We start from the raw sequence: 17,186 nt of genomic DNA, 5'->3' as shown, positions 1-17,186 counted from the left end.
TTCTAGAACTACAACTACAATTCAAAGGAGCAGAGACTAACTGCTCGATAACTTTTAGAATTCTGCTCCGATCGACTTGAAATTTTCGAAATATAGTCTTGAAATATTTGATTACAAGATTACAAGGGAAAATAACAAAGTAGATTTTTAGAAAGTTCAAAACGCTAACTCCCCCCTCCCTTAAAGTTTTCGTCTTGTATGTACGTCAATATAGCTCGTTCTTCTTCTATTAGCTACAATTTGGTTAATATTTTAAATTTCGGCATAAAATTTCTACGGTATACGTCCAACACATTCTGCTTTCAAAACGTATATAAAAGAAAATATAGGGTTCTTGAAACCGTCACATAGAAAAAACCCCGTAAATTTACCAATAAACTTTAAAGAAACCAAAAAATCTTAGGGACCAGGGCTAATTACTGTTGGACCAAAAAAATCAATAAATTCTTGAAAAGATTTAAACCAGATTGATTAATTTATTTATTAATTTTCATACCAATCAAATATTAAGGTTCAAAACGCGTCGAATCCAAAACCTAACCAACCATAGTTTGGCAACTCACAAGAGAAATCCAATAAATGATAAGAAAAACACTTTAGTGCAACTACTATCTAAAAAAATGCACCCCATTAGACTAATTATTTAGATCTAGTGGAAACAGATTTTTTTCAAATTTACACGTGCTGCCGTTATCAACATAAGAGTGGTTCGACCGATAACCAACCTATCAATTTTTGAGTGTATCACTGAACTTCTTCATTACCAAAGCAATACAGTAACTGTAATTATGAAGATTGTTTACCCTCTTAAAATGTGACTGAACTCGTAAGCTGTACTTGCTTTTAGGCTTCCACTAAAAACAGAGAACTGCTTTTTGTAAAATGAATGCACGTTTTTTGTCAATTGCTAAGCTCCCAAACACATTCCGGAAACAATGACTTCTATGTCCTGTGTCGTTTCTTATTTCCTTGAAAATTATCTATACTATCTCCAGCAACTACTTTATCATCCTTGGCAGAATCTTCAAATGAAAAATTTACCACTTTTTGTCTGGGTTTTAACTTCACACATATATCGGAACACAACCATTGTTTAATGATTCTGTCGCAATAAGATGGAGTAGCCGATACGTATTATTTCCCTCTAACCAAACCAGTCAATATTATCGAAAATATTTTTTCTTTCTGTTTTTGGAAGATATAAGTTAGATCTCACAATTGTTGCAAATTTCTGATTTTTTTAACTTTTCCCCTCCTCCCTCATTTTTGTATAAAGTAGAAACGTTGATTCTTTTAATTTTGAACCTTACCTTCCTCTTTTATGGCGCCACTCTCCGACTTTCGTTCTTGGTCTCCCGAATTCTTTGCTTTCGTTTTTTTTTTCGACAAAGAAACTCCGTCCTCCACTGATGAAGCCGAACAACGTATGACTCGCGTTGTCCAATAAAGTCCTATCAGCTATTCTGAGGTTTACCACGTGGTTGTGTGGCTTTGACTCAACCCATTTACATCATTTTGCCATTTCTCCACCCTTTATGGTCTGTCTGGAGCTTTTCAATCTTACTGTACACGTAGTTCCTCGTATAAACGGTACAACTACTTATCCTTATTAAAAGAATCCTAATTTGTTGAAATTTATATTTTTTGCCTATATTTGTTTAGATGAATCTATTATTCATTATAGATAAAATTAAAATTTGCTTAAAATTTCACCTTTTTCCTAGAATGTAAATAGATCCCCCTCCCTCTGCCTGATGCGGATGCCTTGCCTCAAAAAATTAGTATGGTCGATTACATTTCAAGCCCTTCCCCTTAACTCAGTCATCGTGGAATTAAATCCACAACAAATCTTAACTGCAACAAATAAAACCAAGCGCATTAAAATACCCACGACTATATTATTCTTACAATCTGCAACTGCAACTGTACAACTATTTTCCATTACACAAACTCTCATATACGAGTATCTATCCCGTTCAGCTGGTGCAAGAAAGAGAAAAACTTTAAGGACATCATCCTTAAGTAAATACAGAATATCCTTTTCCCTATTGTGCTTGAAATCCTTCTTCAAGTCGTCATCGTTCCCGTCGCCGCCGTTGTCGTTGTCGTGGGACAACGAAGCAGAAGAAGCAGTTTTCCACGGTCGAGTCTTCTTTTGCTATCATAATTGCTGCAATTATTGTTATTTGTTGTGAAAAAGACGAAGTACTGTAATACGTAGATATAGTGCAATGGGAATAGATAGATAGGAATTGCACTACAGAAGACAGCGAAAGGAGACGACAGCGGGACGGAACAGGAGGAAAAATAGAAACTTGGTGAATTACTGCATTTCGACTGCAGTTTAAAAACTAATTAAAATAGTACTGCAGCCAATTAATTATTCATGTTTAGCTTTAGTCCAACTCAAACCATCTTTTTTTACCAAGAGGGATCATAGTAGAAGTATCTTAGCTTATATTCTGCACTCGGATTTTTGTGCCAAACAGCTATAGGTAGACGGTTTTTCATCCTTTATGTTCTAGTTGAAACATCGCGAAATCCATTCACTATTTCAACCCTCTCGTGAATTACTTTTCATGTCATCTCTGGGGTTTTTCGTAGTAAAACTTGTTCACTTTTGCGCCACCATTTTCCATAGATTTCGCTCAGATTTCATCGCCCACCGAAAATGAAAACCTAAAAAAAAGAAACACACAATCCTGTGTCTACAAACAAATGATTTTCTTTCTTTAATTTTTACATTTTGTTACAAGAATATCTTCCTGTTCTTTTCACTTATTTTGCATTGCATAGTGGTGCAATGTTTTCAGTTTTGTAATTTTTTCGTGAGTCTCTTGTAAAACTTGGGGGTTTCAAGTTTTATTTTTCTTTGGGAACTTCTCTCCAAGGAATTGATAAATTAGCTTGAATATAAATAAAAATATTTCACCCTGCAGGCTGGTTGTTTGATGGATAAGGTGTTCAAGCGAGTGAAATTTAAAACAATGTGGGAAATGGAAATTTATCTGAGTCAAGGAAAGAAGATGAATATCTATCTATGTTGGCTAATTATAGTTTGGTTATAATTATATTCAAATAGTGAAAAAACAATTAGGAGCAGGATTGCGAGAAAAGTGGGAAGGAAAGTTATACACTCGTATAGCAGTTAAGAAAAATAGTCTGATATTCGTCTGACTGGATAGTTACGGTAGGAAAAAACTGTATATATAGAAATTAACACTTTTAAAGTTTTCTGTGAAACATATTAAAATATTAAAATCGGGAAGATGGCTGCAGGTGGAAATTTTAGAAAAGCACTTCTGGGCCAGGTTGCAGCTGTGGGTTAGTGGGAGTTCCCCCACAAAAACACTCTCACATCTTCATTTGCCGCGCAACTTTCACAAAGTACTACTTCTCGTCGAGCATTCTCGTTTACTGGTTTTACTTTGACGCTTCACCTTGCCAAGATTCGCCTCACAAGTATATTGCGTACTCTTTTCTTTTCCAGGTGGATTCATTCTTCTTGTTTCGTACAAATAGAGTGCCTCACTTACCCGAAAATTCTATCATTTCTACAATATCACACAGTGCAGGAGGTTCCCCTGAAAACTTATTGGTACTAAGGAGCAGGTCATGTTTACCCTTCTTCGAGTGGTTTCACACGCTAGTGTTTTCTCCTAGGCCGCGCCACATGTAAAAGGGCGGAGAGAATTACACCGGGCACCAATTGTCTACGGCTGCACTTCAGGCTACTTGAACATTTTCAGGTTGTTTTACAACAACAAATTTTTGCACTCTCCTCCGTGACGGGAAGAGCAAGAACCTCATTGTACATCGTATTCCACAGAAGAGGCCTACCGCTGAGCCTCGTAACACTTATGCCGTGATGGTATACTTCTTATGCTCGGGTTCCGCATCCATTTTGTACGAAAGACTCCTTCCAGAGAAGTAAACTCTTTATCCATACTAAGCTGGTTGAATTGAAAACATTCTGTAACATCCACCTTCGCCACGGGAATATGGAAGAAATTGTTATAAATAACGCTGTCTAGTATCTTTCCTATCATGTCTGTAAACCAAATCGGGCGATATGGTGATGGATCTTCCGGTTATTTATTGCGTTCGATAGCAGTTTCTGTTTCTTCCACCGAGGCAGAAAACTTCTGCCATGTAGACCTCCAACACGTTGTTAAGCCAGTTGGGTATCATCTTAACTGCGAAGAATTAGGACTTTATTAGGAAAAAGAGGCCACTTTATTTTCACACGTTATTTATTCGCAATCTATTGAAAGGAATGAAAGGATGAAATCCGCGCACGGTTGTTGTCAGCCAACAGAGCCCATTTCAGCTTACAAAAACTGTTCCGCTCGAAACGTCTCACCATACGGTCAAAGCTCTTACTGTACAAGAGAATGATCTTGCCAGTCCTCGTGTATCCCTCGGAAACTTGGGTTCTTAGCTAGAAAAATTGCGAACTTTTGGCCGCGTTCGAGAGAAGAATCCTCTGAAGAATTTTTGGCCACCTACATGAGGATGGACGATTCCGTAGCCTACACAATGACGAAATCTATGAGCGATACCATGACCGTCCGGTTGTGGATAAAATCCGGCTCAATAGGTTACGGTGGGCGGGTCACTTAATCCGTATCGATGAGGATGATCCCACCCGGAAAGTCTATAAGGGCGATATCTATGGTAGAAAAAGAAGACGAGGCAGACCCTGCCTAAGATGGAGCGATGGCGTAGGTCAGGACGCCAGACAGCTTTTAGAGATATCGAATTGGTGGACCTCGGCGCAAAACCGGGATGTCTGGAGTTCCTTATTAAGGCAGGCCTAGACCGGGTACCGGTTGTTGCGCCGTTGATGATGATTGAAAGGAAATTTGTAGAGGCGTTGGAAATGTGACTCCCTTGTAGGCGGTAAACGACATCATGTTATGTTGAGTTTAGGGGTGGTCTCCATACTTCCAAAAGGAAGGTGTAATTTTGTTTGCTTAATACAACCGTGTGAGGTTTAAGTTAACTGGGAGATTAGCTGCGAAGAAAATGCTTTGAAAAGATACTTGCGGGCAACCGAAATGCTACCATTATGTGATATATAGGCATCTTGTTTTGTCTAGAAGGTTAGAAGATCGTCGGTAAGACTAACTTCGTTTGTTGCCTTGGTAAAGTTTATAAAAATTTCCTTCGGAGGCGTAAAAAGTCGTGACATGATATTAATGACGCTCGCGTAGGCCACTATATGCTTGGACTTGTAGAATAGCGGATCTTTGGCATCTACCGGCAGTTTCCTTATAGCATGCCCTAGTGCCAGATTAAACAAAGGTAAAGCGATTCATTTATTCTTCTTTCTTTAACCCCATTAACTTTTTCCACTGTACTATTAAGTACGTTTTAGTCCTGCCTATGTGTAGTCTACAAGTCGATTCGGGGTGTCTTGTAGTATCGGAACTGGTCATTCCTCCAACTAGGCTCTGTGCTCCTGAGCTACTGTCTCGTTGTACAGGCTGACTTTTATTCCATATCTCTTCGACATCCGACACCTGTACGTGGTTTCATTCTGATGGTAGTCGGAGTCACAATTCGTTCCTGTAAATGATCTAACATCAAAGATGCTATAGGACCATCTTTTCTGGATAAGCGTTGGACCTATTGAATTGCACATAATGCTATCTGGAGATATTGGGGTCCTCTTATGTGAACGTTTATGTGAGAAGTATATCGATTTTCTGATTAGATTTCTGTTACATTCAATATCAATGAAACATGGGTAAGTGGCCACCGATTGTTTTTCTGTGTATCTCCTTACCTGCGTCATTGAATTCTTATTTGACGAGAAGTCTATGGTATTTAATTATTGGGCCAAATGGAACGCTTCAGTGACACCAAGGCGAAGTATTCTCCAGTAGCGATGAACTTAAAATTCTACTTGTGAAGCATATTCATAGTATTCTCTGTCATTGTACTTCACTTTGAAAATGTAGGTGTACGAAGAAAAGCCGGACATATGTCCGGCGCTCTTTAGAAAAAAATCATTTGCAGTGAATTTAGTATTTAGTATTGGCAGTTGTAAATCAACCAGAATTCATTTGACGCAAAAGAAAGAGGGTTCTAGTCGCGGCTTCAAATTCCTCCTCCTTTGTATTCAGATCACTATATAAAAAGTGCCTTCTCCTCTGCATCTCAAATCTGTGTAGTAATAATGTAGTATTGAAATGTGATTCTCCATCAAATTTTCAAGTATGATATATCTCAATCAAAGCCTGTCTTACTGCACAATTTTATAGGTCTAGGAAAACTACTTGCTTGCACTTTTCAACTGGTATCTCACATGGCTATATTCGGCGAGAAAAAATGTACACTCTCCTTTTGCATGTATGGGAACCTCCCCCACCTTTAAACTCAACGTAGAACAATGTTACTTATTGCACCAGTTCCCACCAATCTCATCAAACGCTGCCTCAAATCTGCTCTGGAAGGAGCGTGATCGAAGTGGTTGCTGAGTGGTGTTTGTCCCCTATGAATTATATTGATGTTATACTGCTCCCAGACAAAGGTGGGGCATCTGATAAGTTGTCTCTACCCAGGATGAAACTGCAAGTCGTCAATTTTTGTAAGTCCGGGTTCTAACCCAGAACAAAGGCCTCCGTGGACTAGAAACCGAGTTAAAAAAGTTTCTTTCCAATTTGTCCGGCCTGTCATCAAGTGGATGGCGGACTCAGGACACCCTCATATCTTTAAACAAAATCTCAGTCTTAATCCATTTTCGAAACCTAAAATTCGCTACAAAAAAAAATTAACGCATCTCACAAGCCCAGTTATCGCTTCTTTGTCACAAATGTAATGTAAATGCAGGTTACTATGGCCCAAATCGGAGGTTTCGTAAAGAAAATATGAGCCTCCAAGAAAATTTGTGTCTGGTATCGACCCTAAAGTTGGAAACGATGATGTGCAAACGCTGTTAGATGAAATTTCATATAAAACCCGAGCGAAGATTGCAAATAAGTTTGATGTTACACAACACTTAGTTTCATTTCATTCATTTTGCATGTACTGGAAAAGATGCAGAAGAAAGAGAAATGAGCTCCATGCAAATTGAAGAACTATTTTAACTATTTGTAATTTCTATGCCTTTTCGTTTCAAAAGAAGAGATTTGGACAACGAGAAGGGAATTATCTACGATAACCCCAACCGTAAAAAAATCTGAGCTTGATCACTATTCTCCTATATATCTTCTAACTTATAATTGTCTTGTTAGATTAGAAACTTTACAAGACACAGCGGAATGGTATCAACAACGATTGACAAAGTTAAAGGGAGCGATTTGAATATGGCTTTGATATCGAAAAACATGATTTTCAATTTCAGATAGGAACTTTTCCTGCATGTGGTTTGGTTGTGGTTTGTCAGTCATGTAAGAAAATGAGTCGATGACTATTTTGTTTTGAAACCGAAAAGCTTCCTTTGCAGTGTCATTCACAAGTTTCCTAAAAACCATAAATTTCGACGGCGAACATTTTGAAGAATAAGATTGCAAAAATAAAGATTATACGCCACACGATTATCTAATTTCTATGAGCTTCTGTGAAACGTGTACCGTACGTAAAGCGTTCTAAACGAAAAAAAGTCGAAGTTAGGGAAAATAAAGTGAAATGCAATGCACTCTATACCAATCAGGCCAAGGAAATCATTGTTTCCAAAAATGTATTTTCCGCGTATACCGATATTTCAGGATCTAGATGGACAGATCAAAGAGAATTTGCTTCCCTGCTCAGAAAACAACGATGCACTTGCAAACATGTGGATGGCGATGTTCGATGTCGTCTGTGGAGGTTTGGAGTTTGTGAGCAAAGGCAAACATGTGGAGCTGATATTAGAATGCAAAATATTCCTCCACATATTGCCAGATTCTAAAGTAACAAGTAAATGTCTCCATGGACCCCGCGGTTCATATAAGTGCATTTTATATGATGATAACGTCATACATATCTTAGGGTGCAACAAATTTACGCAAAATGCAAAATTTTGACCTTCTATAACTTTGTTAATGATAGATTGCGTTCAAACTTTTCAGAATTATATTCTATGTAGGGTAAGGGGGGTTTCGGGGAAATTTCTTAAATATGATAATATACAATTATTAACTTTATTTGTGCAGATATCGGAGCAAGATGTATTTTTAGACCTAGATTTCATATTTTTGTGGCATACATTTTGGGGCCTCACTCCTCTATATTTCAACCAATATCAGAAATAAGATCATGTTCACAAAATACTAATTGATCATTTGATCTATATTCTATGAAAGAAAAACTTCACACCTGCCTTTCGTATGTATGGAGAACCTTCCTTCAAACAAAAACACCTTCCCACCAAATTTCGTGAATCTAGGGTCAGCTGTTCTCGAGTAAATTGAGTGTGACGAACAGAGAGGCAAATAGACAGACTGACAGACATTGAATCGATTTTAATTAGGGTTGGTTGTTCCTATTGTTTCATGTCTTATTCATCCGATTTGAGTCTTTGTAGCTTTTCTCACTTCCGAAAATCATTTGAAGGCTTTCTGATGCCTCTAACCAGCTACTATGAGGATTCGAAGAAGCATATCCTGCGCGGTTTGGCTTCCAGAGAAAATCATATTGACAGAGACAGTATTAAATTATAATTCTATTTTAATATTACAATTGAGGCAATTTTTCTTATTTTTTAATTTTATTTGAAATTGTTCCAAATATTCTTCTAACTTTTCTCCCTGACAAAACTATAACTATAACTATTTCAATAAAATTATTTTAGCATTGTCCACCATTCGACAAAACCTTTCGGAGAAAGTCTTTGTGCATCCTCCTCAGGTCAATCTTTTCCATCAAAGATCCTAACAAACATGGAAGGTATCGAAGGCATTCGCTTAGAAAGGGTCGAAGTTTCACAATGCTTTTATTTCAAAATAGAATGCATGAATGATTTAGTACTCTAACTAAACTCAGTATTTGTCCAATTCTGAAAACCCTATAATGATAAATTAACTCAATGTCGAATCAAAAGTGCGAAAATGCACGCTAGTGTGTGGTCATCAGAAAGCAACATTCAATAAAGTAAAGAATTTAAATTTTACCTTCTATTTTGAATGTTCCTAAAGGAAAATAAGTTGCTGCTAGCAATTATTTTGCCTTGGTCATGCGTGGTTGTCATGCGAGACGACTAAAACCCGCATTGACCTATTTTCTCTGTATCTCACATGCAAATAGAGAGCTCATTTATTCATTATCACGTTTTCAAATTTAGCACCTTTAATTGACTTCGAACAGTGCAGAAGGATTTCTCATAGTTATTGCAACCCATCAAATTTATAGGTACTAATCTATATATATATATATCATATAAAGAACACTCACTGACCCAAGGACAGTTTGCATTGCACTGATCACATAGTGCAGTAGGTCTTTGAAAGTTCCCATTCACTTGGCTTCTGTAATAATACATAATATAAACACCACCGCAATACTCACAATACATCAACATCCATGCACAAAAGAATGTGTTACAGACAAGTGCAATGAAGATAAATCGGTTGAATTAAAAAACAAAAAAAAACAAGACGAAATGAGAACTAAAAAGACAAGCCTAAAAATGAAAAAAATGCAACTCTTCTCTCCCTCCGCTGACGGCAATGGTTGCACTTTGAAATTGCAACAAGTCATGCAATGATGCCCAAAATAATGTGTTATAAAGGAGGATCTTGTTTTATCTTTTTCGTGGTTGGTTTTTATTTTTGATTATGCAGCCATCCACCAAATAATCATCAATGTCCGCTTAGACTCTGTGTCCTACTTTCTCGTTGCCTTTTTGAATGCATTCCACTTTTATACAGGGACGTTATGAAATAAGATGCATTTTTTTAGTGTGCATTCGATTTTAAGAGTTTTTTTTAGGCTTTTGCTGTGAAGGCATAGTTGGAACGCTGATGCCGTGATATTTCTGTAATTTTTGTATAATATGCAACGAAAATTTTTAGAAAGTTCGAAAAGATTCGTTATTTTGTCCAAATTCTAATCAATTTTCTTTAAATCATTCATTCTCTCAATTGGGCGATCCATTTATTCAGAAGATATTTCTGAATTGCTTTTAATATAATATAAAAGAATTATTATATTATAAATATATGTCAGGTGTATACGTTTATAAATTTTGAACGCAACTTCTTTGACCCCTGCAGGCACCTGAAACGGTTTTAGTTTAATGATAAAAACATTTTTTGTAAATGTAAATATTTGCTGCAGATAAATATCCACTTTCATATAAATACCTACTTCCATATAAATACCAAAATTTTATCATAATGATTACATTTAATTATTAGTTTACTCTTTTACCAGAGGAGCTTACTAAGTGCAAATTTAATTTTTGTTGTTTTTCTCCTATCCTCAGTTGCATTATACTAAAAAGCATTGAAAGATGTATCTCGTGACAACACTGTAAATTTTAAGAAAAATTATCGCACACATACATACATGCACTTACGTATTTATTTAAATAATCTTATTTTATACATTTCTTTTATTTTTACCAAAAAGTTTGCGTGTAATACACACTTATGTTATGAAGAGAGATGCGCTTTATACTTTCATTTCTTTTCATTCCACTGCATTTTCTGTTTCGTCAGTAAAAACTTTTTCCAGTGGGTTTCGTATGTTGCCTCTTGCAGTAGGCCTTCTTCACACTATACAGTGTTTTATTTTACATAGTATTTTTCTCCTTTCCGTTTTTATTTGTTTAGTTATTTGTTTCCCTCTGATTTCGCCGTCACCGTCTCTTCACTTGACTTCTGGTGGTGCATTCCAGCAAGCAGCCTTCCTTTACGGTGGCCCTGTTGCATCTCGAATACACACAAGCAAACAATTGTTACTGCCTGTAAGTGCATAATGTTTATGCAGTAAATCAGCATTTTTGTGTCTTTTTTTTAAATAGCATCTGAAGTAACCAGCGCAGGCTGCATCTTGGTGTTGTGTGTGACCTAATTTTGTTATTAACGATGGTGTCGAGCAGGAATTGAAGGGTATAGAAAGACATAAAGCCACATATATACTTATACAGGCCTTTAGAGAAGTGTTATATACAGACTTTTTACTATTTACTCGTATATGCATCAATCCAATTGAGTTGCAATGAAAGTGGTTTATAATATTTGGTGAATTTTTAGAGGTTGTCTTCAACTTGTATATTTAACGATTGAATTATGCAGAAAAAGTAATAAATTTAAAATAACCCAAATTAAAATCATTCTTAGCTTTCTTGAACATTCAATTTTTCAGTCAGTAGGTATAACAACCCTGGCTGAAATATGTAGATTTGGATGTTCAAAAATAATAATATATGTATGTTTATAAATCTTTTGCTTTTATTGTTGTATACAATATTAGCACCGTTGCACTTAGAAATAGCATTAGTCTTTAGTTACCATCCAGAAGTACGTTAGAATTATCCAGTACTTGACACAAAGTACTTCATCATTCATGATACAGGAAGAAATAGATAGAATAATATACCTTGAAATGAAGCATAATTCAAAATATTGAATTTCCTTCAGAAAGAGTATCCAATTTTGGTTTGATTTTCAAAATGAGAAGCTGATAGTGATCATAAAAAATGCAGATTTTAGAGCATAAAGACCAGGACAACAAATGATTTTTAATGGTATACTTTAGAACTGCTAAATATCAATAACTTATCGCGGGGGGGCAGGGCAGGGCAGGGCCCTTGGAGTACACATCGTACGATAGTCATTAACACTTAGAAACAGAGAAAATTTACCCGAAATTAAGGATCAAACTAAACTAAAATTTAATAGAACATTTTAAGCGAATCATAGCATAATAAAAAATAAAATAACAAAAATTAATTAAATTGAAAAACAAACAAAATCAATAACAAAATTATCAATGCCTTACAAATAAATAAATTGCTAATGAACTATACAAAGTTAAAAAAAAATTAACTTTTAATACAACCGAAAAGACAACACAAGAATATAACTCCAAACAAAAAATCAAACTAAAGGAATATTATATTAAAGACTATTTATAATAAAACAAAAAAATAAAAAAAACTGCAAGAGGTATTCGTACGTTCGAGGAAGAGCAACAAAAGCAACATCGAGGTCGCAAGAATTCTTAAGAAAATGGTTAAATCCGAGAGGAAATATTCGATTTTGTTAGTACTTTTGTGTATATAAGATTAGTGAAATGCTTGATGCGTTATGGACTCCTACCACAAGCTTCATCATCATCATCAACGGGGGAACAACCGGTATCCGGTTTAGGCCTGTCTTAATAAGGAACTCCAGGTATCCCGGTTTTGCGGCGAGGTCCACCAATTCGATATCCCTAAAAGCTCTCTGGCGTCCGCCTACGCCATCGCTCCATCTTAGGCAGGGTCTGCCTGGTCTTCTTTTTCTACCATAGATGATCTATCCTTCGGCTAATTGTGTTGTTCCATTGATTGGATAAGTACTGCATTTCTCCTACATCCACCACGTCGTTTTAGCTCCCTCTTTCCTTTTACGTAGAATTCATCTGGATCGAACCAGTACACCCCCTCCTTTAGCCTAAAATTTCATCATTCACTCTTGTCGCAAGAAATACCTTGCATTTTGGGCGCTTCTTGCGTTTGCTACAGACAACTTAGTGTCATAGTATCATTGATCAGCACATTATCTGCCCCTTCTCTTCTAGTTTCTGGTCACCACATACCATTGGTGTATCTATGTAGACAATCAGAGAAGTAGGCGCTTAAGGCTATGAAAAGTCGCATCATCTTTCGTCCCCCTGTGAATTTCAGTTAGTCCACAAAAGGCATCATCTCTTTATGTGAAGACAAAAAGTATATCCATTTGTGCAGAATTGCACAATGGTCGAAGAACGTTAGCTCCCTCGATGGGCTTCTGGACAGTAAGCTTTCTTTTTATAAGTACTTTGAAGAAATTAAAATTCTCTAAAAGCATATATTCTTTATATCCTTTCATCAATTGGAATTCGGGACTAAGTTTAAAAAAGATCTCAAACTGATTTATAACAGTCTCTTTTCCTTCTCTAGATCTTCCTCCCGCAGATACGGTTCTTACTTATAAGCCGTAGAACTTAATTTATGTGAGTCGATGGGACTGAGGATCTGGAAAAATTTAGTCATTCTATGATTCAATTGGAAAAATATTCTGCTGACTTCAGTCAAAAGCTTCTTCCTTCTAAAAATGCGTTACACCTTCCTCAGCTTGACTTCCCTCATGTTGTTCCTCCATACCCGCTCCCTTTACTGCATACTTAATATAATTCTCTTTTTATCCTTTTTCAGAGCACGCCGTGTAAACATCCAGTGATTGTCCTGCAAGATGTCTCATTCCCCGATTTACACGCCCTGGTTGAATTCATCTATCACGGTGAAGTGAATGTTCATCAAAGATCATTAAGTTCATTTTTAAAGACGGCTGAAGTACTTCGAGTGTCTGGTCTAACACAACAACAGGCGGAAGAAACAAATAGTGTAAGTACTCGTATATAAGCCTTAATCCAGATCGAAACCCGTCTCCAAAGTCTTTGAAAAACGGTTATCTAACTAACTCCAATCATCCCTTACAGCAATTAGCACAAATTCAAAATCTTGCAAATTCTGGTGGACGCACATCAATCAATCATCATTCATTTTCCGACAAATTACACGATGATCCACCACTTTTTCCACAAGGTGCATCACCACCCCCGCATCTGAATAGTTTACATCCATCGCTACCCAACTCGTCGGTGAATCAATTGCTGAGGCGAGCTGCTGCGGCTGCTGCATTTCGACGAGATAGGCAAAATTCAAATCAATCGGACGATCTATCATTGAAACGACATCGGCCCGATAATGGATTGTCCGGCAATAACAACAGTCCAGACGTTACAAGTCACATGCCACAAGTGACCGCAGCAGATTTTTCAACGATTAAACACAACAATAACAATACACCACCGCTTAAGGACGATAAGTGTGAGAAAAATGATGGTAAGATGTGTGGATGTGATGCTGTTGATGGAATCAGATCAGGGTATAATATGGTTTCCGCAATGGTTTCTCAGTAGAGTCAGCTCACTGTCTGATTGTACTACGCAAGACGCGAATTGCGAAAAGGACCTGTTTTGTCAAGATTAGAGTAAAGACTCCGCTTTTGAGATTCACATTGTGTCCCTGTATTCTGGTCTGATCGACGCTATGCCAAGTGCTCCTGAAAATTTTCATTTTCAACTCATTCAGATTTCTATTCAATTGAAGGAAACGGACAAACAGGTAACGGCAATGGACTCTCAAATGTAGATAAAGATAGTCTGACACCCTCACCCACAAGCCGAACTGCAGATGATGTTAAATCCGAACCAATGGAGTTGGTCTGTTCAAATAATAATCCGCAATCAGATGAACATAGTAATGACTCGACTGGTGATATTGACCCGAATCGATCAAGTAGTGTTGGAGATGGAAAAGGTTCTCTGAGGTAAGTTATTAAGATACTTAAGGATTACGATGAGATTGATAGTCAGAATTAAAGATTTGTTTTAACTTGCAGTTCGGCTAATGACGATGAAATCGAGAACAGCATACACTCACATCCCCCGCCTCCTTTTTTAATGTCACCGGCCGATAGTAAATTATTTCCAACGCCCGGTTCGTATAATTTCTCCATGGCTGCCCTGACAGATGCAACACTTCAAGGTAAGAATTAATTTTTTGATAGAATTATCTGGATAAATGAGCCATGCAACAATTCAATCAGTTTATCTCTCAGTCGTGGTATTTAGATGTTATTATATTAGATTAGATACATCCATAAAGTTCGAATATATGTGTGTACATATCCATGAACTTGTCTACACACAAACTATGCCAACTTCAATTTATACCGGGAATGAGCAAATTTTAACTAAAAGCTAATCCTTTGAATCCTTCGTTCTTCATTCTTTTTTAACGCTAGAAAGTCTTTCGCGATTTCTCATTAGTTAGTTAGGCTTAGGCTTGGGCTGATGCCACTGCTACCCTCCCTAGAATACAAAATAGGGATAAATTACTTACGTAATCATTCAAGAGTAGGGCCAGATCCCTTTTGGAGGAAAACAAGGCTGAAGAACCGAATTACAATGAAGTGCAATTTTGACATTTACTAGGTTCATGTGTATTGTAATATAAGCTGAGCTCTGCAAAAGGAGCCTTGAAGGAATAGATCACCTAAATCGAGGCATACTTTAGCGAGGGGGAGAGGCAGCAAATATTTAGCGCTGGAGATTTACTTCTTGAACGAGAAAAAAGAAAATAAATATACATATGAGATAATCGAAATCATGAAACGCATGCCAGATTACAGTATCAGAAAATGGAAGATTAAATGAAATGATATCGAAAAAAAGATTGTTGATATTTGACCCCCCTACGCACTATCATTGTCGCCTTCAAGAAATGTGTGCCTACATTGCTGCTGTTCTGTGCCACGTATTTCTAGAGCGTTCTGGGGGGTTCATACTTGGCAATGAAGTTGTCGTCTTTTCTTAATGTATGACTAATCCACTACTACTTCCGCTATTCCCATAAATCTTGACTCGGAATAACCTCAACTTGAAGTTATTGTTAAGATACCTGCATTGCAAGATTTTGAACAACACAACGGAGGCGGTTCTATTGTTTCTAACGCGTCAGGGGATACCGAACGATGTGATCGTCAATAAGTCAAACGCTGCTCAAAGAGAGTTGAGAAAATGTTTACAAACTCAGATCTTAAATTGGGTCCGCACAATAACTGAATATTTCAGCCGATAGCACACAGTGAACATAAAAAAACAGTAGAAGCAATCATCTTCGAGAATGCACCTCACGACTGATCGCTTCATAGGCTTGACTTGATCCAATACAATCAGCTATGAAGAACTATAAAAGATGCTAACAAAGAAATGAACCCTTGGAACCCTTTTACGCCCGACTCAAATTATTTATAAAGACCCGGTCGAATTGATACTACAGAATGACTCTTCTAGTTGAATAAAAGAATTAAACAAGGCAGCCCGCTAGCATAAATCATGCGGGAGGACCCGAACTAAGAATCAGCACATAGAAAACTAAGTGCGAAAAAGTCAATACGCGGATCCTTACCTCATTAGGAGCAAATGGTACCTTGATAGAGAATGTGGATGAATTCAACATATATAAAGGATGAAGGGAGGCAATGGGAATGATGTTGAAAAGGATGATATAAAGGAGACTTTCCCCCTTTATCGAGGTTAAAGGTGCTCTAACGGAGCAATAAAAACACCACGAGGACGTTAAACTATTCATTCCTCAAAATCATGGTTACGGATGGTGACACGGGACCTGGTGAACTACAGGATAGAGGCGATGTTCATTAGCAACGGTAACAAAAATAATACTGTCAACATTCGACATTCAATCATCATTCAATCAATCATTGAGTACCTGGGGATATTGAGTTTCAAGGCCCCTTGGACTATGCACCAGAGAAGGTAGCAAAAGGTAGTTCATCTACAGCAGGCTGTTTCTGGCAAAGACGGTGAAATCCATTCTGGTATACACGTCCCCTGACTGGACGAAAGCATTGGACAAGCGAAGGAGGGTCAGTTCAGTATAACAACCAATCACGCTGTGGGCATGCACTGATCTCTTTGGATCTCCTAGTGGATAAGGCACACTATCTTCACCGTCTGAGGTGACTGCAGACTTCCAAAAAGTCGCTAGGAAGGACTTGTACAGGACATGGGATTATTCCGAAAAAGCCGTTGTACCCTTACACTGATCCTTTAACGTGGATATCGGGCCGCACAACCTCGTAGTGGAGGTTGACCGCCTTATAGCCGCGATCAACAAAAAAAAAACCAAGAACTCAATCGAGCCTGGAAGGTGCATCGAACGCCCCACAATGGTCCCGCAAGGGCAGGGTTTGGCGTTAATGTATGAAAATTCCAGGGAAAAAGAAAGGAATCAGCACTTGAGGAAAGGCTACTACTACGACATGCGCGCAAGAAGCGATATATGTTAAAGTGGTACATTAGTGAACAGATACTGGGAATATAAATAAAAGGAACTAGTAACAATATTAGAGCATTTAATAAAAATGGTAGAAGCGATAAAACAGTCGGACGAAGTGAAAAGCGCCGCAAGTTTCTTGTTACGG

At 37.4% G+C, this 17,186-nt stretch overlaps 1 protein-coding gene across 8 annotated transcripts in view; it reads left to right on the top strand.

The window, feature by feature from the left end:
- The window catches only part of LOC119658257 (broad-complex core protein isoforms 1/2/3/4/5), a 159,848-nt gene that overhangs the window by 96,422 nt on the left and 46,240 nt on the right, over positions 1 to 17,186 (top strand). For 7 of the 8 annotated variants that reach the window (XM_038065546.1, XM_038065547.1, XM_038065549.1 and 4 more), the window contains 4 exons: positions 13,331 to 13,519; positions 13,615 to 14,020; positions 14,270 to 14,507; positions 14,580 to 14,725. In XM_038065546.1, coding sequence (XP_037921474.1) covers positions 13,331 to 13,519; positions 13,615 to 14,020; positions 14,270 to 14,507; positions 14,580 to 14,725 — 979 coding nt within the window. The remainder of the gene's footprint in view (positions 1 to 13,330; positions 13,520 to 13,614; positions 14,021 to 14,269; positions 14,508 to 14,579; positions 14,726 to 17,186) is intronic. The other variant, XM_038065543.1, reaches the window with a different exon arrangement.

The sequence above is a fragment of the Hermetia illucens genome, chromosome 5 (genome assembly GCF_905115235.1).
Source record: "Hermetia illucens chromosome 5, iHerIll2.2.curated.20191125, whole genome shotgun sequence".
NCBI classification, from domain to species: Eukaryota; Metazoa; Arthropoda; class Insecta; order Diptera; family Stratiomyidae; genus Hermetia; species Hermetia illucens.
Note: the sequence above shows the minus strand (reverse complement) of the source record. Positions and strands in the feature narration are given on the sequence as shown.